This window comes from Mobula hypostoma, chromosome 29 (genome assembly GCF_963921235.1).
Source record: "Mobula hypostoma chromosome 29, sMobHyp1.1, whole genome shotgun sequence".
Lineage (NCBI taxonomy): Eukaryota > Metazoa > Chordata > Chondrichthyes > Myliobatiformes > Myliobatidae > Mobula > Mobula hypostoma.
This window is the reverse complement of record NC_086125.1, coordinates 22,214,866-22,241,966: the sequence shown is the minus strand read 5'-3', so window position 1 is coordinate 22,241,966 and position 27,101 is coordinate 22,214,866. Positions and strand designations below refer to the sequence as shown.

The 27,101-nt window shown below is 43.6% G+C and overlaps 1 protein-coding gene across 1 annotated transcript in view; it reads right to left on the bottom strand.

The window, feature by feature from the left end:
* Positions 1–26,044, bottom strand: part of LOC134339294 (adhesion G protein-coupled receptor E2-like) — a 108,930-nt gene extending 82,886 nt beyond the window's left edge. The window contains exons 1-7 of the mRNA XM_063035670.1: positions 25,927–26,044; positions 19,782–19,922; positions 18,591–18,731; positions 12,622–12,753; positions 7,763–7,848; positions 6,643–6,729; positions 3,787–3,961 (exon numbers count right to left, since the gene is read on the bottom strand). Of these exons, the coding sequence (XP_062891740.1) occupies positions 3,787–3,961; positions 6,643–6,729; positions 7,763–7,848; positions 12,622–12,753; positions 18,591–18,731; positions 19,782–19,922; positions 25,927–26,044 (880 nt within the window). The remainder of the gene's footprint in view (positions 1–3,786; positions 3,962–6,642; positions 6,730–7,762; positions 7,849–12,621; positions 12,754–18,590; positions 18,732–19,781; positions 19,923–25,926) is intronic.
* Positions 26,045–27,101: the final 1,057 nt, after the last annotated feature.

The window sequence follows — 27,101 nt, the reverse complement described above, 5'->3', positions numbered from 1 at the left end:
CATCCGTGGTAATAGGAGTATCTAACATAGAAGACATATCCTGTGAAATCTCAGGGAAGTCTAAATTATCTAAAAAATCATTCATATATTTAGAATCTCGAGGAGACTCTGATTGATACAAGGAAGAGTAAAAATCACAGAAGGTTTGATTAATCCCCACATGATCAAGTATCAGTCGATCATTTTGATTATAAATCTGATTAATTTGAGATTTAGCATAATTAGACTTCAGTTGATTAGCCAACAGTTTGCCAATTTTGTCACTGTGTACATAAAATTCACTTCTTGTTTTCTTTAATTGGTTTACAATCGAGGACGAGAGTAATAAACTGTGTTCCATTTGAAGTTCGGTTCTTTGTTTATATAACTCCTCAGAAGGAGCTATAACATATTTCTTATCAATTTCCTTAATCTTGTCCACAATTACCAACTCCTCCTGCTTCAGCTTCTTCCTCAAAGCAACAGAATACGAAATAATCTGACCACGAATATAAGCTTTAAAAGTGTCCCAAAGAATGTTGACAGAAATATCCTCTGTATAGTTAATTGTAAAAAAAGATCAATCTGTTCATTCATAAAGTTAACGAAGTCCGAGTCCTGAAGCAACAGCGAATTAAAACGCCATTGTCTATTATTTTGTATATTGGCCAGAATTTTAATAGAAAGCTTAAGTGGAGCATGAACCGAAATGGTTATAGAATCATAATCACATTTAATCACTGAGGAAATAAGATGAGAATCAGTAAAGAAATAATCAATTCTTGAATAGGAATGGTGAACATGTGAAAAAAAAGAAAAATCTTTTTCCTGAGGATGCAAAAAACGCCAAATGTCCGTCAACCCAGAATCAGAAAGGAATGAATTAATCAAAGTTGCGGATTTATTAGGTAAGGTCCGTAGAGGGGCCGAACGGTCCAAAGCTGGAGACAAACAGGTATTAAGATCTCCGCCCCAGATCAATGAAAACTCATTCAAATTCAGAAACTGATTAAATAATGATTTATAAAATTCCGGACAGTCCATATTAGGAGCATAAACATTAACCAAAACTACTTTTTTATTAAATAGTAAACCACTAACTAATAGAAATCTACCATTCGGATCAGAAATAATATCATGTTGTATAAAAGTAACTGAGGAGTCTATAAAAATAGAGGCACCTCGAATCTTAGCATTGGAGTTCGAATGAAACTGTTCTCCCTTCCAGAATTTAAAAAAACGTAATCTGTCCCCCCTCCGCACATGGGTCTCTTGTAAAAATAAAATTTGTGCTTTAAGTCTCCGGAACACTTTAAAAACTTTTTTCCTTTTCATAGGATGATTAAGACCATTAGTATTCCAGGAGACAAAATTAATAATAAACTCCATAAACCCTAAAGTCAACCCGCAACAAGGAGGATTGACGATAGGCTCGACCCACGAACCCGGAAAGGGAACAGAACATGCAAGAGATACCGGGAAGAAGAACGCAGCCAATACTTCAATAATGTATATAGCCCAAGAAGAAAGAAACTAAAACATGAAGCCCCTCCCACCACCCCCCACCCCATGACTCAAGGCTAAATCTAACGCAGACCAGCCCAAAAGAAGCAAGCACTAAAACTACCCCCATGACTTCCGGTATACGCTCCCTAAAGAAAGTGTAAATATAAAAAAGATCAGCTGATTATAAAACAGTAAAAGAATAAAAAAAAGATAACTCAATTAAAATAAACACATAACAGAATAAAAGCCAGAAAATATAAAAAACCGCAATAAACCCCAGACCCATGAGTAAACAAAACAACAAAAAAAATGAGATTATTAACATAAACTAGTTATAAAAACCTACAAAATAGATTTTTAAAAAACTACAAAATTTAAGGCCACAAAGGAAATACGTAAAATGACGATGAGGAAGTAACCACCCAGAATCCCCTGGGAAAAAGAAAGAAATGACGCAGTTAAAAAGAAAGTTTAGCAACCATATTAAGTAATCAAAAATAAACTTTTCTGCCCAAATAGGGCAAAAAAAAATTAAGACCGACAAATTCACAGCCTCCGATCAAAGGAGATAGTTAAAATATGAAAGGAATGTTTCATCTTTAACTTTATGACTTTTGGAGATCAGTTCATCTTCTACTCACTTAACTATTCACAGTAACAGAAATTTTGACCAGGGTGCCCAAACTTTTGCATACCAATGTAGATAGGTTAAGTGATTGGGCAAGGATCTTGCAGATGGAGTACAACATTGGTAAATGCGAGGTTATCCACTTTGGAGGGAAAACTAGAAGAGCAGCTTATTATTTAAATTGTAAAAATATTGCCATATGCTGCTGTCCAGAGGGACCTGGAAGTGCTTGTGCATGAAATGTTGGTTTGCAGGTGCAACAGGCTATCAAGAAGGGAAATGGAATATTGACCTTCATTGCAATAGGAATTGAAGTTAAGAGCAGGGAGGTTATGCTGCAACTGTACAGGATACTAGTGAGGTCGCACCTGGAGTACTGCATGCAATTCTGTCTCCTTACTTGAGGAAGGATATACTGGCTTTGGAGGCAGTGGAGAGGAGGTTCACCAGGTTGATTTCAGACATGAGGGGTTTAGACTATGAGGAGAGATTAAATCACCTGGGTCAGTACTCACTGGAATTCGGAAGAATGAGTGGAGATCTTATAGAAACATTTAAAAGTATGAAAGAGATAGCTAGGATAGAGGCAGGAAAGTTGTTTCCACTGGTAGGTGAGACAAAAACTAGGGGAAATAGCCTCAAGATTCGCAGAAGTAGTTTTAGGATGGAGATGAGGAGGAACTGCTTTTGATTCCTGAAGAGCGGTGAATCTGTGGAATTCTCTGCCCAATGAAGCAGTGGAGACTACCTCAGTAAATATATTTCAGACAAAGTTGGATAGATTTTTGCATAGTAAGGGTATTAAGGGTTATGGGGAAAAGGTAGGTAGGTGGAAATGAGTCCATGGCCAGATCAGCCATGAAGTAACTGAATGGTGGAGCAGGCTCGATGGGCCAGGTGACCTACTCTTGCTCCGATTTCTTATGTTCTTGGTATAATTCTTCTGCTTTTCTATGATTTAGTGCCTTGTATTCACACCAACAGAGCAGATGACAGATTGTCCCATGCCTCAGTTCTGCACTGGACAGGAACCCAGACATTGTGCTCTACAGACAGCAGTGAGGGTGAGAACAGAAAGAATGGGACTACACTTAGTTGCTGGCAAAGTCAGCACCATACAAGCAAGAAACAGCCTCTTCCATCAATCATTTCTGCAGTGTTCTGGGGAACAGGAAACCTGGCTGACAGTGATCATTATCAAATTTCCTGAGAAGATGTCATAACAGTTGCAACACATGAGAACTGACTATCAGTCACACAGCATGCTTCAGCACAGCCTTTCAAAGCAACCTCATGAAATCAGAAATAAAAGTAGAAAATGTTGGTAAATTCAGCAGGTCAGGCAGAAACATTAGAATGTGAAACAGTTAACTTCTTCAACATGAACATGAACTGTTTCTCTTTCCATGGACGCTGTCTGACCAGTCAACTACTTCCAGCATTTTCCTTTCTCCCATATTTCGTGTCGCTTGGTTGATATTTAAACTTTAGACATATTAAACAAAGATTTCTATCAAGAGTCAACATGCTGATCATTTCCAAATCCAGATGATTATTTAGAAACTAATCTCCACATTTCCCTCCTTTAACTTGAAACCAGTTTCACAGACTCGATAACTAGCAATGAGGACCTTTGCTCCAGTGGTCAATGTTTTCAGTGTCCAATACTTTACCAAAAGAATTTGTTTCTATGGTCTCTGCCTTTGAACTGGGTAGTTTAAGAGCAATCACCATTGCCATGTTGTCCAAGAGGTCCACTGTGGCCGTTGCCACCTCCAGCCTTTGAGTGGTGTCCATGCTATCCAGCCGCGAACTATTAAGAACATTGTTTACAAACGTCATCAAATCCTAGAGATGAAAAGAAACACTTAATAAATTGAGAAGCAAAATACTACAGATGCTGGATGTCAAAAAATGGAAAATGCTAGTTTTCCATTGAAGGGTCACTGAGTAAGAACATTAATTCTGTTTCCCTCTCCACAGATGCTGGCTGACCTGCAGAGTCCAGCAATTTCCATTTGCTCTTGCCCCAGTTCTGTGGAAGGGTGACTAACACAAAATGTTGACTGGTTTCTCTTTCCATCGGTACTGCCAAACAGGCTGAGATTTCCAGCATGTTCTACTTTAGTAGGGACTAGCAGTGGAAAGAGGGAGAAGCTTCATGTTCCTGGGTGTCAACGTTCGAGATTCTATTCTAGGCCCAAAACGTTAATGTGATCATGAAGGCACATTGGTGGTTAGACTTCATTAGGAGTTTGAGAGATTTGGTATGTCACCAAACCTTCCAGCAGATTTCTGCAATGAATTCTGCCTGGTTGCAGTACTGCCTGGAATGGAGGCTCTAAAAACAGGTTTGAAAGAGACTGAAAAGGGTTGTACACTCCGCCAGACCTATCATGGTACAACCCTCCCCACCACTGAGGATATCTTCAAAAGGCAGTGCCTCAGGAATGCAGCATCCATCATTCAGGACCATCGCCACCAGGACATGCTCTCTTCTCATAACTACCATCAAGGAGGTAGAGAAGCCTACAAATGCACGCTCAACATTTCAGGAACAGCTTCTTCCCCACACCATCAGATTTCTGAATGGTCTGTGAACCTCACTATTCCACTTTTACACTATTTATTTGTTGTAATTTTAAAGTTCAAAGTACATTTAATATCAAAGTATATATACTACATGCAACCTTAAGATTAATTTCCTTACAGGCAGCCACAAAACAAAAAACCCAATAGAGCCCATCAAAAGTGAAGATCGTCAAATCAGAATAATTTATCTTAGACTGTACAACTACTCAAAACAACAGATTTCATGACATGTCAGTGATGATAAACTTTATTCTGTGATTCTCAACACTGAACTGATTCCACAACCAACAAACCCTTTTTCAAGGACTCTACGACTCACTATTACCTATTTACATTTTTCATTATTTCCAGGATTTATTTTCTTTTGCACGTTTGTCATTTGTCACCCTTTGTTATTTATAGTTCTTAGTAAATTGTATTGTATGTCTTCATTTTCCAGTGAATATCTGCAAGGAAATGAACCTCAGTGTTGCATATGGTGACGTATATGAACCTTGATAATAAATTGACTTTGATTAGCAGTTCTATTAGTTTTCCTTTAACAAGTTCTATTCTTCAATAAAGGATTTGTATGCCTTTCTGATTTTTATTTCTACTGTATTAATTGTTGAATCGTTCTCCACCTGCGTTCCTTTTTCCTCTCCCTTCTACTCCAACACCCTTTTTCTCTCCCTTCACTTCCAACTTTGACTACCTCTCTTTCTCCATTGCCTTCTGTTCCACTGCTCCCACTTGCTCAATCCTTTCCCTTTCTCCACCTCTTTTTTGTCCCTCATCCTCTGGTAACCATCCCAGTGCAGACATTGTGGGGGCAAGAGCAATGTTGTTTTGTGAATTTCCTATGAATCGATGAGAAAGGTGTTGTAAGAACATTCCGCCATTCCTTAGAACCCATGTAACCTAGCTCCATCTGGTGATAATTCTCCCACCCCGTTACTACCTTCAGTTAACAAAATCCATCCATCTCGGGTCTGGAATCCAACTTTGACCCAAAATTGATGGGTCACTGAGGAGTGTTCTGATTTTCCACCACTAGCTGGGTGTGCAAATCTTTTGAAATTTCACTCCTGAAAGGCATGGCTTTAACTTTCAGACTCTGCCCTCTTGTTCTGGACCTTCCTCTGCTCTCCCTACTCTGTCTACACCCCACACTTCCTCCCTTCACATCTGCTCCTCTCAGCTCTGTTTCCCTTAATACACAGATCATAGCACAGGAACAGGCCATTCAGCCCACAATATCTGTGCTGAACATGATGCCAAAATTAAACCATTTCTCTTCTGTATCCACATTATCTACAGTATATCCCTCCATTCCCTGAAACTTCATGCGTTTATTGAATAGAGTCTTCAACACCACTATTCCCACCATTACGTCCAGCAGCCTGTTCCTGACATCCAACACCTGTCCCACACATCTGTTTTAAACTTCCCCACTCTCACCTTAAATGCATGTCCTACAGTATTGGCATTTCTACCCTGGGAGGAAGATTCTGACTGCTTACTCTATCTATGCTCCAGAGAAAAGACCCAAGTTTGCCCAACCGTGTCTTATAGATTGTAATGTGAAAACAACAAATCACCTTGTCAGTTCCGGCAGAAAAAAGCCCCCCTCAGGTAGTGTACTTTTTAGATACAGTATCTTTGCCTCTCTTTCTGACAATGTATTCAAGATCCTCTGGCTGAGGAAAGTGTCTGTTCAACTTCCTTCCTACTTTCTTCCAAATACTTCTTGTCCATTGTTACTGATGTTTCTGGAGAGGTGAACAGACCTTTATATATCCTCAGTGCTCTCTGCTCCAAGAAAGCCAACTTTATCAGTCATTCCTCAGTCAAAATCCTCCTGACTATATCCTTGTAAATATCCTCTTTACTCTCTCCACCTCAGGAACACACCATTTTTACCACAGGATAAAATTGTTAGGCTTCTAATTCCTTACCTTGGTATCCTTTGTCCCACTGAAATTCTGACAGATTTTATCATGGTAGCAATCAGCTAACTTCAGCACGTCTTCTGCAGAGTTTAACTGGGCAGAGGAACAAGACAACAGTTAAAAGTACTAGGACAACCAAACAAACAGCAATAATCAAGAGTAACAAGCAATCTGAAAAAAATAATGTCTGAAGATGAAGCCTCTAAGATAAAGTCTGAAAATGAAACCTTTCACAGGTGACTCCAACATAGTGTAGAATGGCAACTCTTACTAGAGGTCATGGGGTCAATGAAAGGACACTCCTGATCATGGAAAAGCAGGAAGGAATGGCCTAAAATAAGACTGACCCTTTATCCAATGCCCTATGCAGTCTCAGAGCATTCCAACATGCTGTATAGGGTCTGGCAGAACTGTGGTACAGTTCTTGGCCAAACAATCCAGAGGCATGGACCAACGATCAGCTGATCAAGTTAAAATTCAGTCATGAATTCAGACAGCATGGAAACAGGTCCCTCAGCCCATTGAGTCTATGTTGACCCCTAAACTCCCATTGATGCTAATGTTAAACTCATTCCTTTATATTCTCTTTACATCATGATAGAGACATTTAAGAACTCTTAGATAAGGACAGGAACATTCAGGGAATCATGGATATGGACGTTGTGTAGGTTGAATGGATTAGTTTATTTTGGTGTTTAATTACTAGTTTCCACCACCATTTTGTGTACAAGTCTTTTCAAATTTCACTCCTGAAAGGCGTGGCCCAAACTTTCAGACTCTGCCCACTAGTTCTGGACCTTCCTATGCCCTCTCTACCCAGTCCACACTCCCTCCCTTCACATCTGCTCCTCTCTAGCTCTGTTTTCCATAATACACAGATCATAGCACAGTACAGCTCAGGAACAGGCCATTCAGCCCACAATATCTGTGCTGAACATTATGCCAAATTAAAACTAATTCTCTTTGGTACCCACATGATCACTGACAGCCCAAGAAACACTGCTGACTCTGGTGAGGACTGCGTCTGCAGGAAAACATTCCAATAGATCCACATCTGGGGATAATGGAAGTTAAGTTTGCTCCTTGGAGAAACAGAGTGAGTGAACATCAGAAGAACTTCTCATACCTGCTGGGCGTTTGCTGAATAATTCAAGTTGCACTGCAACAGTGTAGAGTTCTGCTTCTCAGAGACAGGACAGTAAAGTGGATCCACTGGAATGTAAATGGCATTTTAGAGATCTGTACATCCACGTGGCAACTCTACCACTGCCTTCCTGGTGTTCACCGATCAGAGAGGGAAGCGCTGACCTCTGTAACTCCAAGCTGATGTACTCCCACAATGAGCAGCATCAGACCCAGACACATCATACTGTGACTTGACGCCACATCTTCTTGACCCCAAGAAAAAAACTGCGAATCCCTCGCTTAAGCCTATGCCCACTGGCACCCAAAGGAACTGACACCATGGTTGGCATTGTACTTGTCATGTTTGCACAAGCCACACTAATGTGGAAATGTTGATATAGGCCTCATCGTTGGTTTGGGAGGGACAATTTGTAAACATCTCCACAGCCATGAAACCAGTTAAATGTGTAAGTGATCAGCCCTCTCAGGTTAGAGGAGCAACATCTCATATTCTGTCTGGTTAGCCTCCAACCTGACAGCATAAACACTGAATTCTCAAACTTCCAGTAATTTCTCACCCTCCCCCTTCTCTTTTTTTCTGTTCCCCACTCTGGCTCTCCTGTTATCCCTTCTCTTCTCCTCAGCAACCTATCATCTCCCTCTGGTGTCCCTCCTCCTCCCCTTTCTCCCTCAGTTCACTCTCCTCTCCTATAAGCTTTCCTCTTCTTCGGCCCGTTTTACTTTCTCCACCTCTCACTTCCCAGCTTCTTACTTCGTACCCCTCCCCGTCCCACCTACATTCTCCCTCACCTGACTTTACCAATCACCTGTCAGCTTGTCCCCCTCCCTTTCCCATCTTCTTATTCTCGCTTCTTCACACTTCCTCTCCAGTCCTGATGAAGGGTCTCAGCCCAAAATGACAACTGTTTATTTCTCTTTTTGGATGCTACCTGACCGACGAGTTCCTCCAACATTTTCTGTGTGAGACATCAGGACCCATGTTTGATGTAAAGTTGTTTCAATGGGCTGGGGTGAGACCATTCAGCACCAAGTGACAAGGTGTTGAATTTAATTATCTTCTTTATACGTTAAAAAATCTTGTCTACACTCCCCTATCTCTACAATCCCATTCTCTGCTCACTCATCGCCTTCCCACCACTCACAGAGACCAGTCTAACTTGTTCCTCCTGCGACTGACCTAAGGACTGGAGCCAGTGGTATGAACATCTGGGGTGAGCTGCCCGTGTCTGAGATCAGTCTCTGGACTGGGGCTCTGGGGTCATGAGGAATTCCTCATCAGAGGGCTGCAGACCTTTGGAATTCAGTAAGCCATGGTTTCTCAGACTACTATGTAAATTCAAGGTTCATTGTAGTTCTTTGGACATCAAAGGTGCCGGGAATTGAGGGGAGTTGTGGAGTTTAGGGTGGGTGGGGAATGGAGGTCTACATGACCCTCTTGTGGAGGAATGGGCTTGAGGACGGGGAGTTAGCAGAATTGTGGGGAGAGTATGAAAAAAAAACAGAATGGGACTACCTTCTTTGTCTTAACAAACAATAGATCATGTCGTCAATGAGGAACCGATTGCATGGGTGCTAATCCTCTGAGAGACAACATGATTAGCAGCTTGTTTGGTACTCTGAGCAATGAGTAACCTATTGGAACACTCACAACACGCTGGAGGAACTCAGCAGGTCGGGCAGCATCCGTGGAAACAATCAGTCAACATTTCGGGCCGGAACGTTAATTGATCATTTCCACAGATGCTGTCCGACCTGCTGAGTTTCTCCAACGTGTTGTGAGTGTTGCTTTGACCCCAGCATCTGCAGAGTATTTTGTGTTTACGAGTAACCTATTGGATAGGTACTAATGTTGTATAAATTGCAGAAACAATGTTTGGAGACGGGCTGACCTCATGTGATTAGATTTACTGTATACATTTGAATTGTAACCTCATGTTGATGGAGACATGTGGAAAGGTTCCCCATAAATTCACGAATTAAGGTGGTAACAAGCTTCGAGCCTACTTTGTGTTTGATCAGTACTAAATTCTCTAACAGAATGTGGTTAAGAAGGCGTACGGTGTATCGGCCTTCATCAATCGTGGAACTGAATTTAGGAGCTGAGATGTAATGTTGCAGCTATATAGGACCCTGGTCAGACCCCACTTGGAGTACTGTGCTCATTTCTGGTTGCCTCACTACAGGAAGGATGTGGAAGCCATAGAAAGGGTGCAGAGGAGATTTACAAGGATGTTGCCTGGATTGAGGAGTATGCCTTATGAGAATAGGTTGAGTGAACTCGGCCTTTTCTCCTTGGAGCAACGGAGGATGAGAGGTGACCTGAAAGAGGCGTATAAGATGATGAGAGGCATTGATCGTGTGGATATCCAGAGGCTTTATCCCAGGGCTGAAATGGTTGCCACAAGAGGACACAGGTTTACAGTGCTGGGGAGTAGGTACAGAGGAGATGTCAGGGGTAGGTTTTTTTGCTCAAAGAGTGGTGAGTGCGTGGAATGGGCTGTTGGCAACAGTGGTGGAGCTGGATACCATAGGGTCTTTTAAGAGACTTTTAGATAGGCACATGGAGCTTAGTAAAACAGAGAGCTATAGGTAAGCCAAGTAATTTCTAAGGTAGGGACATGTTCGGCACAACTCCGTGGTCCGAAGGGCCTGTATTGTGCTGTAGATTTTCTATGTTTCTAGAATCTGGCGACGAGGATGGGATCCCTATGACACGGGATCCCAATGAACCCATATCGGAGAAGCTTTCTTATCAACATCGGACCGGCGTACCCATCCATGAGACTTGCTTGAAGGATAGAAGTCAGACCGGGGTAGGGAGTGGAGTTGCCCCATACCGGCCGGTGACCATCTTTGACTTCAGACTCAGAACAAGACAAGCTTTGGAAGAAGGAGCCTGAGAGCTCTGATAAAAGCATGGTATTAAAACGAAGGCAATGAAAGCACGGTATTAAAATGAAGGCAATTAAAGGACGGTATTAAACTAAGGCAACGGAGACCTTGAGATTAGAATCTGGATCCATTGGCCAATGGAAAAAGGAAAGACAATTATATGGTGGATACAATTGTATGTCTTTGAGTCTCTGTTTGTCTGAAGTGTTTACAGCCTTTGCAGAGAACAATTAACAGACAGGTAAAAGGGGTAATAGGAACGGCAAGCCCCAGAAAGGGAATCGGAAAAATAATTCTAGATCAACACCGCCCGCTTGGACTCGGCCTGCTGATCCCCTAACGACAGCACCCACGAACAGGAACACCCGAAAGAAGATAGAAAAAATTTAGAAAGATGGAACAGCTCTGAGGGGACCCGTTTGTTCCCCGGGGTCACCCGTGGCCAAGGTTATCTTGGAAACGGGAGATAGCAGGTACTCTAACTTCTTCCAGGGATCTCTCTGAGTGGAGTGGCGGGGATTGGTTTTATGGCAGATCCTTTGATCTCTAAAAAGATTCAGTATTCCAGACTCACTCCCCTACACACCCCAAACTAACACAGCCCCAGCCTCACTCCCCACTGTTCACTATACATCATACACTGGGCCAGCTCCAGACTCACTCCCCACCGTCCCTACACACATTGCACAGACCCTGTCTCCACCCCCACTGTCCTCTATACACGCTACAGTGTCCCAGCCTCAACCTCCACTGTCCCCGACACAGCCAACACTGACCCAGCCTCACACCCCACTAGCCCCAATACACCCCACACTGACCCAGCCTCACTCTCCACTGTCCCCAACACAACAAACACTGACCCAGCCTCACTCCCCACTGTCTGCAACACCCCACACTGACCAACAGCCTCCCTCTCCACTGTCCCCAACACACACCACACTGACCCAGCCTCACTCCCCACTGTCCCCATCACACCCCACACTGACCCAGCCTCACTCTCCACTGTCCCCAACGCACCCCACACTGACCCAGCCCCAGCCCCACTCCTCACTGTCCCCAACACACTCGAATCTGACCCAGCCTCACTCCCCACTGTCCCCAACACCCCACACTGACCAACAGCCTCACTCTCCACTGGCCCCAACACCCCCCACACTGACCCAGCCTCACTCCCCACTGTCCCTTACACACCCCACACTGACCCAGTCTCACTCTCCACTGTCCCCAACACACACCACACTGACCCAGCCTCACTCTCCACTGTCCCCAACGCACCCCACACTGACCCAGCCCCAGCCCCACTCCTCACTGTCCCCAACACACTCGAATCTGACCCAGCCTCACTCCCCACTGTCCCCAACACCCCACACTGACCAACAGCCTCACTCTCCACTGTCCCCAACACCCCCCACACTGACCCAGCCTCACTCCCCACTGTCCCTTACACACCCCATACTGACCCAGTCTCACTCTCCACTGTCCCCAACACACACCACACTGACCCAGCCTCACTCTCCAATGTCCCCAACACAACCCACACTGACCAGCCCCAGCCCCACTCCTCACTGTCCCTAACACACTCGAATCTGACCCAGCCTCATCCTCCACTGTCCCTACACACTCCACACTGACCCAGCTCCAGCCTCACTCCTCAGAATCCTCTACACACCCCAAAGTGTCTCCTTTACAGTCAATGATACTCAGAAACTTGTAGAGACACAAGGTATTCTGTAGATGCTGGAAATCCAGAGCAACACATATACAACTTAGCAGGTTTGTCAGAGACTGCGTAGCGATAAATGGAGTTGATGTTTCAAAGTTTCAAACTCTTCATTAACACTTTGAAACACAAATTCTTTTTCTTTGCATGGGTTCTCCCTGACTTGTGCAGTGTTTGCATTATCATCTGTTTTGATTCTCAGCTCTCAATAATCATTCTATTTTCACCTGTACAGGCCAGCTGAGTGTCTCCCTGTTTCTGGTGATATCCCACTTTGCAGGTGCAGTAAAAAGACCCAAAGGAGTTGCGACAGGTCGTGTTCACTCCGCACGCATTTTTATCCTGGCATTCATCCACATCTGTTGTAGAGAGGAACAGAGGTACACATATTACCAACACAAATGTAATCATAGGGGACTGCAGGACAGAAACAGGCCTTGCTGCCCATCTAGTCTGTGCTGAACTGTTATTCTGCCTAGCCCCATCGACCAGCAACGAGAACACAACCCTCCATACCCCTCCTATCTATGTACTTATTCAAATTTCTGTTAAATGTTGAAATTGAACCCGCTTCCAATACTTCCACTGGCAACTCGTTCCACTCTCACTCCACCCTCTGAGTGAAGATGATGAAAGTTACAACGACAGATCTTGACTGGAAAGTGAATGGTGTATGAAAACACGCAGGAGCTTCATTCAGATCGTTGTTCCCCATACTCTACATCATACATTATTAACCATTTCCTGCATGGATTCCCCTGGATTTAACATCAGGAGTCACAGTGCTGCATCTACTTCAGATGCTACTCCATGGGCCCAGCAGCCCGGATCCAATCGGAATTCAAATTCCTCCACAGTAGCTGCAATTTAGGAAATGATTTGTCATAGGAACATCTCTCACTAAAATGAACAAGTTGTCTTAAAATGTCATCTGTAATATCCTCCTGGAATGAGCCCCTGGATTCGCGATAGGTGTTCGATGTTCAAGGCCCAGTGTTTGGTGATCGGTGTGCCCTGGAATTGGATGTGGTCCTAAAGGTTGTGTTGCGTGGTCTTCTGTTTCCAAAGTCTTATGTACACTTGACAAATAATCAAGAATCTTGAAACCTGAATCTCGAGGATGGAAATATGATGACCTTGCTTAGACAAGCCTGTGTGATGAGAAGCACCAATGTGGTAACTCACAAATTTCCCATGAAAGGATCTGGAACTCAAGCAATGAACGCCTTTTTCTGGTGTAATTGAACCTTATAAACCTGTGAAGTCTATCACCACAGCAAAGAGCATCAAACAGATGAAAAACACCATCAACTGCAATGTTCATCTCCCTGATCTGGAAAGAATTTGGAATTCTTTCCCCATTACACAGTCTGGCAATTCCCACCCTCAGCACTTCAGAGCATTTTTACCAGAACAACCGCACCAATACAAGTAGTCAGCTCTTGAGCAAACTTTTCAGAGTGAAATGCAAATCAAGTCTGCAAAAACTGCTGAGCAGATCAAGTTATGTCAGAGAACAGGAAATGTGAGGAAATGCACACAGATAAATTACAACAGAACAAGCCAATTCTGAAAGAAACAGCAAAGACAAATGTAGTAAGAATCCTAATAATGTCGTAATAATCCTAAAATGTCGGCCAGAGAGCACAAGGAACAATTGTTGGGATGAAATGTGTAATGTGTGGGCGAAGGGTCACCTGGGTGAGAGCTGACCAGGGTATTATCTCTGCAGACCTGAGCCTGTAGTGCCCAAGGCAACAGACATGTGATGGGTCAACCTGGACAAAGGATCGACCCAAGTAGGGGTGGAGAGAACTGACCACGGCATAAAAGAATGAACACACCGCTGGTGAGGTTTCTTGGATTTGGGCTCACCACAGGTTAGATTGCAACTGACGCTGTGGACCAATTGGGATTGGACACTGCAGTCAAATGGGTTCAGGTATGCTTCCAAGATAAGTACCACTTGTTGTAACTTAGCAGTAAAGTGTGTTGTGTGCAGCATTGCATGGGACAAGGCTTCTTTCTATTGGATCTGCGAACAGTCCCTAACTTTTGGCACAACACATATTCATAGAATTCAGTATCAAAACACTACCACATGTCAAATAGGAGATGGGGTGCTGGTTCTCAAGCTTACCTTGTGCCTCTTTAGAACATGGTCTCCATGGACAGAGGGATCAGAGAGAGAGCATTTGGAGAATTCTATTGACAGGCAACCGCGAGCTCACGGCTACCCCAGCTGATGAAAGCAGCTGCACTGAAGGGTGGCCACCCTCTGCATTTGGCTTTTCCAGTGAAGAAGAGGCCACATTGTGAATAGCAAATAATCTGGATAGTGAACAGAGGCCCAACCAGTTCCCCTCCACCAATGAACTCATACGGTTTGAGTGAATTCATTCTCTGGTGATGTGACTAGTTAGGATGCTGAAGATGTTATACGGTGGGCGATGAAGGTGGACCCAAATGCAAGACACAGACACTGAAGTTCTAGGAACAGGGCTAGGTTTGGCAAGAAAGCAAGGGGAGTAGGTAAGAAAGGACACTGGACATTGACACAGGCCCTGGACAAGACTAGGATGCAGGGCCTGGGCTAGGACATGGACAAGAAACACGGAACCCGGAAAAGGAATAGGGACAAGGAGCCTGGACTAGGGACACAGGACTCAAGACCTAGAGCCTGGACAAGCACCCGAAACTTGAGTCTTGGTTAGGACTAGGAACCTGGCTCTTGGTTAGAACTAGGAACCTGGGTCTTGACTCGGAACCGGAATCCAGGTTTAGGCTGGGACAAGGCATGGCTACAGGACTGGACGTTGGACTCCTGGACAGGACCTGGGAACTCCAGTACCAGATGAGGAATCTCCAGCACAGGGCTGGGCGAAGTACTCATGGACAGGACGAGAACACGAAGCCATGCTTTGGTGTTAGGAGACAGGAATCTTGAAGCCTTGGACTTGAGCACAGAAACATGGAACACAGAGGCGGAATCCCTCCTTCGGAGCAGGACGTAGGGCCGGGACTTGAACACAGCACACAGAGCCAGGACCCTCTCCTTGGGAACAGGACCAAGGGTCGGGGCTCTTTCTATACACAGGACACTGAACAGGAAGAGACAGTTCTCCACTCAGGGTAGTGGCAAACAGCCGGACCTACCTAGCGGAGGCGAGGACACAAAGAGACGGTTCCCAACACAAGGTAGTGGCAAACGGCCAGACCTACCTAGCAAAGGCGAGGACACAGAGGCAGTTCCCAACACAAGGTAGCGGCAAACAGCCAGACCTACCTAGCGAAGGCAAGAACACAAAAAGACAATTCCAAACAATGACAGACTGTTCCTTATCTTGACACAGCAAAGCCCCCATCTTGCTTCAGCAGTTGAACTTGATGGCGTTACAGGCGAGGATGCAGGCAAGGTTGCAGTTGATGCTTCAGGCGAAGGCTGCAGGCAGGGCTTCAGAAGGAAGGAGAAGGGAAGGGAACAGTCCAGCAAACAAAGCTGAACCCAGGAGCTATTTATGTAGCCAGCCCAAAATGAGAATCAGGTGCCTCAATTGAGGCACTCTACAGAACAAGGGAGAAAACAGGAAAACCCAGAACAAGGATTGTTGGACCAGACCGTGAACCGGAATGCGGAATTCACAGACCGGGACATGACAAAAGATGTGCCATGGAGAACATTCTGACTTGTTGCATCTCCATCTGGTTTTGAGGGGTCACCACACAGCATGAGAAAATCTTGCAGAGTTGTAAAGATAGCCTACACCAGTATGGGTAGGTGCCTTCCCACTATCAAGGACATCTTCAAAATGAGACGCCAAAAATGGTGGCATCCATCCTTAAGGACCCCCACCACCCAAGACCTGGCCTTTTTACAATAATACCATCAGGTAGGACATTCAAGAGCCTGAAGAGAAATGCTGAGTGTTTTGGTTACAGCTTCTTCCTCTGTGACATCAGATTTCTGAATGGACAATGAACCCAAGAATACCACCTCACTAATTTCACTCTCTTTTCTCCCTACTTATTTAATTTTTAATCTATATTTCTTACCATAGTTTATCATATATTTTATGTTTTACACTGTACTGTTGCTGCAAAACATAGAAACTTAAAAAATCTACAACACAATACAGGCTGTTTGGCCCACAAAGTTGTGCCGAACATGTCCCTACCTTAGAAATTACTAGGGTTACCCAGAGCCCTCTACTTTTCTAAGCTCCATGTATCTATCCAAAAGTCTCTTAAAAGACCCTATCGTATCTGCCTCCATCACCATTGCTGGCAGCCCATTCCACACACTCACCACTCACTGCGTAAAAACACTTACCCCTGATCCCTGACATCTACAACTGATTCCTCTGTACCTACTCCCCAGCACCTTAAATCTGTGTCCTCTTGTGGTAACCATTTCAGTCCTGGGAAAAAGCCTCTGACTATCCACTCGATCAATGCCTCTCATCAGGTCACCTCTCATCCTCTGTCGCTCCAAGGATTCACTCAACCTGTTTTCATAAGGCATGCTCCCCAATCCAGGCAACATCCTTGTAAATATCCTCTGCACCCTATCTACGGTTTCCACATCTTTCCTGTAGTGAGGCGACCAGAACTGAGCACAGTACTCCAGTGGGGTCTGACCAGAGTCCTATATAGCTGCAACGTTACCTCTCGGCTCCTAAATTCAATTCCACAATTGGTGAAGGCTAATACACCGTATGCCTTCTTAACCACAGAGTCAACCTGCATAGCAGCTTTGAGCGTTCTGTGGACTCAGACCCCAAGATCCCTCTGATCTTCTATGCTGCCAAGAGTCTTACCATTAAGAGTCTTACATCAAGAGTCTTACAATATTCTGCCGTCATCTTTGACCTACCAAAATGAACCACTTCACACTTATCTGGGTTGAACTCCATCTGCCACTTCTCAGCCCAGTTTTGCTTCCTACCAATGTCCTGCTATAACCTCTGACAGCCCTCCACACTATCCACAACACCTCCAACCTTTGTGTCTGGAGAAGACCTCTGCTGGAGCAAAGGATTGAGTGGCTATTCTTGGGAAGGGTCCCTATGGGTTGAGAAAGAAAATCAGGTGAATGGAGTTAAGGAACAGGAAAAGGTCTTAAGAATTGAGGGAGAAAGACAGGTAGACAGAGCTAACAGTTGGAATGTTACAACGGAGAGCATTCTGACTGACTGCATCATCATCAAGTATGGAGGGGCCAGTGCACAGCACCAGAAAAACATACTGAGGGTTGTAAACTCAGCCGGTTTCTATGGGCGTTAGCCTCACCACCATTTAGGGCATCTTGAAAATACACTGCTTCAAAAAGGTGGCATCCATCATGAAGGAACCCTGCCACCCAGGACATGCCCTCTTCTCAATACTGCCATCATGCATGAGGTACAGAGCTTGAAGACAAGCATTCAACTTTTTAGGAATATCTTCTCCTCCTCCATCAGATTTCTGAACAGGCAATGAACCCATGAATATTACCTCGTTATATTTGCTCTCTTTATTTGCTACTTGTTTTTAATTTTCTAATATATATTTATTACTCCACCCTATAGGACATTTTATGTATTGCACTGTACTGCTGCAGCAGAGCAACAAATTTCATGACATATGTCAGTGACAGTCAACAGGAACTTGATTTTTCATTCTGTTGGAGCCGTGTATTAAGGCTTTGAGTTGCAGGGGGAAAGTGGTCGATGGGGAGTTGTACAGGGTGTCTGTGGTTCTATTGAACAGTAATGTGGCTCTGAGCCTAGGCTGAGGTTGAACACATTTCAATCCCAGTGCTTTGCCCAGCCGCTCCACTGAATGGGTTCTACGAGTATGACTTTGCCCAAGTGGGAATTTGGGATGCAGGACTGGAATATTAATGACCATGGCAGCTATAGCTGATGTTAACAGTTGTGATGGAATTCAATCCTCTTCAGACCACCTCGCTGGTCTCCTGTTTCCAAGGGATCTGCTTGATGAATAAATTTATGTCCAAAATATTCAAAGGCACTGATTAATAAAAATCCCATTGAAATCCAACACACACAATTTATTGGAGGGATTTACACAATGCAGACCCTGTCTGTTTATTCTTTACTTCCAAGAATATCTTCAGGATAATCTTGGAGAATCGATGACAACAAACCTGCCTTGAGATAAATTCTCCATTTTCATGAAGATACGAAGCCCTTACCTTCACAAACCTTCCCTGCAGTGAGGTTGAGAGTCGTAGTAGATCCCTGATACCCTGCAACACAGTTGCACTGGTAGGAACCCAGTGTGTTGTTGCAAGTTGCAAGTTGGTGACACGGAGAGGATTCACACTCGTCTATATCTGTGTGAACAGACAAAATCCTTCACAATCATAAAGCAGCAGGCCAAGCAGCATCTGTAGGAAGAGGTGCAGTCGACGTTTCAGGCCGAGACCCTGGTCTCGGCCTGAAACGTCGACTGCACCTCTTCCTACAGATGCTGCTTGGCCTGCTGCGTTCACCAGCAACTTTGATGTGTGTTGTTTGAATTTCCAGCATCTGCAGAATTCCTGTTGTTCACAATCATAAACATTGTTTGCTCCCCGTTAAATATGTCTCACATTCTGTGGGACAAAGGTATGGCTCTGCTGTTTCACATAAGGCAAGCTAGGGCCAATCTTTGGTGGGATGTGAGTCCTTGTTTCAATCCTGTCCAGACTATCTTGCTCAACCCTTAGTTATGATTGCATTGATACTGCTTCCTACAATCATACAGAACTGCGAAATGTTATCAATATAGATGACTCTTTCCAAGATGCTCTCATCTTCATATGGTCCATCGCTGACTCTTCCTCTCCCTCTCAGTATCACATCCCTGTCGCCATGGATTACTCAGACCTTCAGTGAACCACCTCCGAGAGGTTGACATAAGACTGTGCGAGAGTTTGAGAACCAAGACTAGAATAGTAATCACCACGCCAGCTGCAACTGCCACTTCTAGTCACAGCCGTCCCTGGACAATGCAGTACACTGTCTCCTGTTCCTAATGGAACATGACTGGTCAACAAATTCATTTTCCAAACTCTAAAGTATAGAGTCACAGACTTGTCAAACACAGAAAAAGATATTTTGGCCCATCTCATCCATGCTGACCACAATGAGCTATTCCCATTTGCTTGTGAGTCCCTTTTCCCTTCTCATTTGAACAAATCATCGGATTTATCAAAGAAATTAATTAGAGAAACTATTGATAACTATCCCACCTCCCCACAGCAACTCCCCTGTGTAATTTGCAGAGTACTGAGTCCATTAAATTCTTTAGTTATAGGCCTCTGCAGAAGAATTGTGGAGGACTGATATCTACAATAAGTTGGGATATATTCACCATTTTCATGTTGAGACAAAGTCCTAACCTTCACAAACTTTCCCTGCCATGAGGTTCCCTGTCACAGGTAATGCCTGAAACCCTGTGTAGCAGTTACACTGGTAGGATCCTATTACGTTGATGCAAGTTGCATGTTTGTGACAAGGTGAGGACTTGCATTCATCAATATCTGTGTGAACCGGGAAAATCTCTGAACAATAAACATGGATTGCTCCCTTTTATACCTGGGCTCTTTGGGTCAGGATGGAGTAACTCAGCACTGTGTTGTCCAGAGAAGACCTCCACTGGAACAAAGGATTGAGTGTCTATTCTTGGGAAGAGGCCTTATTGTTTGCAAAAGAAAATCAGGTGAATGGAGTTAAGGAGCAGATGGAATTGACTCAAGGGTCCAAATGGTTGGTCATGTGTTAGAATCGTGAAAGGTTACTCACCCTGCTCTCCATTACATGTTGATAACAGTATTGAAGGTCGGCAGCTACCCTGCCTTCTGTACTGAAGCTGCTTTTCATTGGACGGAAGCGGAGAGGAAAGAGGACTCTTAGTGCTCCATTCATCTTTAACATGACTGTGGCAAGACCAGGTTTAGTCACATTTAAATTTCAGTTCATTGCCCACTCCCTCCCTGAATCTGCATTGGAAGTACAGCATTGGAAATACTCAGCAGGTCAGGCAGCATCTGTGGGTGAGAAAGAGAATGCTGGGAGATTCCAGAACCATCCCTGGTTTCAGATCCCCAGCATGCTCTACTCTGCATCCTACATTTTATTTTACTTTCTCTCTAACTGTGGTCATTCATCCATTAACTAGATGCAACATACATCAAAGTTGCTGGTGAACACAGCAGGCCAGGCAGCATCTATAGGAAGAAGCGCAGTCGACGTTTCAGGCCGAGACCCTTCGTCAGGACTAACTAGATGCATTGTGTTTCCTTTACTAACTCTGTCTCCCCGCCCTATCTGGGACACACTTTCCTGCCTCATTTTCTCACTTTTCCAGCTCCTCATTCCACAAATGCTGTGGTCCTCTGAGCTTCTCCTCTCTGTCATTTGGGATCTCCAGTTTCACAATCTGCAGTATTTAAGCTATACGACCATAAAACATCGGCTCATCAAGTCAGTTCCACCATTCCATCATGGCTGATTTATTATCCCCCTCAAACCCATTCTCCTGGCTCCCCCTGTGACTTTTGATGTACTTGTTAATCTATCATTTATCAACTTGCTCTTTAAATAGACCCAATGATTTGAACTCCACACCTATCTGAGGATATTTCATGGATTATTCCCTGTTACACCTGGGGCTATCATCACAGCTGAATGATCTCTGTTGTTACCACGGTCAGTCTCAGTCGTACCTTAAGTGTGTGCAGAGCATTTAATAATGGCCAATTGAGAAGGAAGACAGAAGGTTGTTGATGTAAATTTTATTAATGATGGGCATACCAGAGGAGGTAACAGAACCTCTAGCTTTCCAAAGCTGGCCAAAGTCATGAGCGACTCCAAAGGCATAACTAGATTCTGTAAAAGTATTGACCAATTTCTCAGTGGCTTGGATGCAAGCTCCAATGAGTGCAAAGAGTTCAGCTTGCTGTGCCTAGTCAGGAGAAAGAAAGCAACTGGACTCCACGGTTTCTACGCTGGTGAAAACAGCATAGCCTGCACGGCACTGGCCTTGGTTGTCTATAAAGGGACTCCCATCTACGTAGAAGGCTAAGTATGGATTAGCGAGAGGGACGTCAGTCATGTCAGGCTGGACTTCTGTCAATTAGTGACTTATTGTTGCACAATCATGGGGTGGTGAATCTAGTTGCTCAGGTGGGCATTCTCAAAACAAAAGGTGGCTGGGTTCACAGTAGTACAAGGGAAAATTTGGAGAAGGGGGTTCAGCAGGGGAAGGACCTCATATCTCATGCAGTGGAAATTGACCAGGCCCAGGAATTTACGCATCTGAGTCGGCATAGTGTTTTAACAATGGGAGTTAATTAGTACAGGTCAAGGGCTGAATCTGGTACCTTTTGGACTATTAAGATCTGCACTACATTAGTGCCACACTTGATAACAAATCCTTTTAAAAACAAATAAATCTTTCTTTCTGAGATCCAGTGCAGGTGAAGGAGTGGTGGTAGAATTATCTTTGTGATCCATCTTTCTTGGTCCATTATACAGTCTTCCTGAATACATAACCCAATGCCCAGCACTGGCACAATGACAAAGTGGAGGGAATTAACCAGTGGACTATATCTATCACAGTTCCATGATACATTACCCAGTGTCCTCTGTGAGAATGCTGCTATAAAAAATTAATTACAATCATGACTATTCTTCTGGAGGTTTAAACTCTTCTATGTCAGCTCCATATAGCTCTCAAGTCCTCAGTCTTTCATAACTTATTCTCTCCTTTTTAAATTATTCTGATGATCTATTATTGCTCCACAACCTACCAGGTTGAGAATTCCAGCTCAATTTTAAATGACTGCTCCCTTATTTTGCAGGTATATCCACTCATTGGAGATTCATCCACTAGTAGAATATCTCAACATCTGTCTTTCATGCCTCTGTACAATATTATACATTACACTAGGACTATGCATCATTTTCCTTATTTTCAAAGACCAGTAAAATATCAATAGGAAAATCAGGAATGGGAAGATGGAATACAATGCTGGGAAGTGTATGGTCATGCACTTTGGTAGAAGAAATGAAAAGGTTCACTATTTTATAAATGGACAAAAAAATACAAATAACTGAGGTACAAAAGGATTTGGGAGACCTTGTCAGGATTCCCTAAAATTAATTCGAAGATTGAGTCTGTCATAAGGAAGGCAAATGCAATGTTAGCATTCATTTCAAGAGGACTGGAATATAATTTAATTTCAAGAAGAATAGAATAAAAGCATGGATGTAATGTGTCTTAATAAAGCCCTGGAGAAGCCTCACTTGGAGTCTTGTGAGCAGGCTTGGGCCCCTTATCTTAGAAACTATGTGCTAAAACTGGAGAGGGTTCAAAGGAAGTTCACAAAAATTATTCCAGGATTGAATGGCTTGTCATATGAAGAGTATTTGATGGATGTGGGCTTGTATTCACTAGAATTCAGAAGAATGAGGGGTGACCTAATTGAAACTTATTGAATGGTGAGAGGCCCTGACAGAGTGAATGTGGAGAGGATGTTTCCTATGGTAAAAGAGTCTAAAACCAGAGGACACAGCCTCAGAATAGAGGGGTGTTCTTTTAGAATAGAGATGAGGAGGAATTTCTTTAGCCAGAGAGTGGTAAATTTGTGGAAGCCTTTGGCACAGGCATCTGTGGAGGCCAAGTCTTTATGTATATTTAAGGCAGTGGTTAATAGATTCTTGATTGGCCAGGGCATGAAGGATACGGGAAGAAGGCAGGAGATTGAGGCTGAGAGGAAGATTGGATCAGACATGATGAAAAGGTGGAGCAGATTCATGGGCCAAATGGCCTAATTTTGCTCCTATACCTTATGGTCTTATGGGCAATATTCTAACTCTATGAATGAACTGCCTACAATACTACAAAAATCCTTTCTAAAAATAAGAGGTCAAAACTGTATACACTGTTCAAGGTATGTGTTCACTTAAAACCTGAGCATTTGCTAAAGTACTCTTTTTCCAAACTCCAGTCCATTTATTAACTAAATGCATGTAGAAAATGGACCAATATAGTCCAGAAAAAGCCTTTGACCAAAATCTCCATTATGCCAGTTTAAATCACACAGATGCATTTGGCTTACATCTTTCCATTATCTATTTGTTTGTGTCAGCCTAAATGTCTCTTAACCATTTCTGTCAAACGCCACCAAACAAATTTCACATCTTTTAAGTCAATGATAATAAATCTTATTCTACTTGGCAGCATATGTCTGACATAAGACTGTGTTTTTATAAGATGCTGTAAAAACAACTCCGCACGTAAATTTCCGTTGAACTTTCTCACAGGCATTCAGGTGCCTTATCTATTGTTCAATACTTTCCTCCTGGGGAATGACCTACCATGTCCATGCCTCTCAGTATGTTTGCCACTCAAAATGCATTACTCTAGAGAAAATAATTCACGTTTGTCAAGCCTCTGCATATACTGAATACTCTTCAATACAGGCGCTATCCTGGGGAACCTCTTCTGCGTGGTCTTCAAAACCTCCAGATCTTTCGTGTAATGGGATGTCCAGAAATACTTCGGTCGAGACCTATCCAAAATTTTAGACAGCTGCAACAGCTGGATCTGATGTGTCTTTATCTTTTGGATCACCCTACCCTGAGGCACCTTGCTAAATGATTTACAAAAGTTAATGTATACAACAGCCCCGTCCCTCTCTTACCAATCTTCTCTGTGACCTGCTCACCATACTCTATCAAGTTTATAAGACATAAACTTTCCTGTACAAAGGCAAGTTAACTGTCTCTAATATTTCTGTGCTTTTCCAGATATGAGTAGCTCATAAGACGAGAAGACATAGGAGCAGAATTACGCCATATAGCGCATCGACTCTGCTCCACCATTCCATCATGGCTGATTCAAAATCCCACTCAACCCCATACATCTGCCTTCTCACCATATCCTTTGATACCTGACTGATCAGGAAATGATCAGCTTCTGCCTTAAATATACCCACGGACTTAGCCTACACCGCAGTCTGTGGAAGAGCATTCCACAGATTCACTACTCTCTGGGTAAAAACATTCCTCCTTACCTCTGTTTTAAAATGTCATGCCTCAATTTTGAGGCTTTTCCCTCTAGTTCTGCAGACCCCCACCATAAGAAACATCTTCTCCACATCCACCCTATTTAATCCTTTCAACATTCGGTAGGTTTCAATGAGATCCCCCCCACATTTTTCTAAATTCCAGTGAGTAAAGCCCCAAAGCTGCCAAAAACTCCTCATATGTTAACCTCTTTATTCCAGGAATCATCCTTGTGAACCTCCTCTGGACTCTCTTCAATATCAACATATCCTTTCTGAGATACGAATCCCAAAACTATTGACAATGCTCCAAGTGCGGCCTAACTAGTGTCTTATAAAGGCTCAGCATTATCTCCTTGTTTTTATGTTCTATTCCACTTGAAATAAACACCAATATTTCATTTGCCTTCCTTACCACAGACTCAACCTGTCAATCTTGCACAAGTGCTCCTACGTCCCTCTGCACTTCTGATGTTTGAACATTCTCACCATTTAGATAATAGTCCATAGTATTATTGTTCCTTTTACCAAAATGCATTATCATACATTTCCCAACATTGTATTTCATCTGCCACTTTTTGCTGATTCTTCCAATTTGTCAAAGTCCTGCTGCAATCACATTGCTTCCTCAGCACTACCTAGCCTTCCACTTATATCCGTATCATCCACAACCTTTGCCACAAAGCCATCAATTCCATTATCCAAATCATTGACAAACATTGTGAAAAGTAGCAGTCCCAATACTGATCCCTGAGGAATACCACTCGTCATTGGCAAGCCAACCAGAAAAGGCTCCCCTTTATTCCCACTCACTGCCTGCCAGCCATTCATAGAAACATAGCAACATACAAAACCTACAGCACAACACAAACCCTTTGGCCCAAAAAGTTGTGCCAAACATGTCTTTACCTTAGAAATTACCTAGGGTTACCCATGGCCCTCTATTTTTCTAAGCTCCATGTACCTATCCAGGAGTCGCTTAAAAGACCCTATCGTATCCACCTCCACCTCCATCGCGGCAGCCCATTCCACCCACTCACCACTCTCTGCATAAAAAACTTACCCCTGACATCTCCTCTGTACCTACTCCCAAGCACCTTAAAACTGTGCCCTCTTGTGCTAGCCATTTCAGCCCTGGGAAAAAGCCTCTGACTAGCCACATGATCAATGCCTCTCATCATCTTATACACCTCTATCAGGTCACCTCTCATCCTCCGTCGCTCCAAGGAGAAAAGGCCAAGTTCACTCAACTTATTCCATAAGGCATGCTCCCCAATCTAGGTAACATCCTTGTAAATCTCCTTTGCACTCTTTCTATGATTTCCATGTCCTTCCTGTAGTGAGGTGACCAAAACTGAGCACAGTCTATCCGTGTTGCCCTTAAGGAATTTATTTGACTTTGTTGGGTCTGCGCTTTGAAGGATTTGTTTGTAACTATTTTCTAATTAAAGTTAAAGGTTGGTAACTATGTTACAGTCTAACAAAGGTAAATTCATTGCCTGAGGTATAGCGCGGCGTGCGATGACGGCACCAACGGTTTCGCCGCGTCTTGGTTCAGGAAGGTGTGAACGCGGGTGCCATGCGTGCGGCATGATCGTGAGGAGCTCCGTTTCTACCCACGGAGAAACATTATAGAATTAACGCCGTAAGTTCATAAGAATGTATTTGAAGTAAAAATATTAACACGGTTTCTGTGAAGGGAGCGGCGGTTGGGGCGGGGCGCGTGCCGGCTTTTCAATTTCAAACGCGGGTTGGGCTCGAGCCCGACGGCGGTTTGACGCGACCCCTCGCGCGCTACTCGGGGCGGCTGGAGACTCTCGCTAAAAGCAGAGAGAGCGCCTGGTCTCCAGAATGAAACCGACGCTCTATATGTTTGTATTTTTTCATCAACAGTTTTCACCATACGATGTTAATGTGGAAGAGTGCACGTTACTACCACTCTGTCTTCATTGGCTCCGACTTAACTTGGTGTTTAGTCAGAGTTTCAACACACTGCATGAGAACACTACACTATCCATGCCAGTATCTTTTCTGTAATGCCATAGGATTGTAATCATGTTAAGTAGCCTCATGTGTGGCATTTTTTGAAAAATATCTTCTGAAAATCCAAGTAAATTACATCCACTGCCTCTCCTTTGTTCACCCTGCTGTTCCTTCCTCTAACAGATTTGTCAGGCAAGATTTCCCTTCACAGAAACCATGCTGACTTTGACATATTTTATCATTAGTCTCCAAGTATCCCAAAATCTCATCCTTAATAATAGACTCCAACACTGTCCCAACCACCAAGGTTAGGCTAACTGGCCTATAATTTCCTTTCTTTTGCCTTCCTCCCTTCTTAAAGAGTGGAGTGGCGATCCTATCCCTAAGAATATTCTCCAATAATTTCCCTTCCAGTGATGTCAGACTCATTGACAATGTCCCATTCACTTTCCTCACTCTACTGCATTAGTGTACTGAGGTGTCAGTGCACCAGGCAGAAGAACACCCAGGTCCCTTCGTACTCCACTTGTATGCAATGTAACTCTCTATATAGATAACTTTGATTGCTTTTACATAACTAGGAAGGGAGTTGAGAAAAAGGACCGCAAAGGTAGTAATCTCGGGATTCCTGCCTGTGCCACGCGACAGTGAGAGTAGGAATGCGAT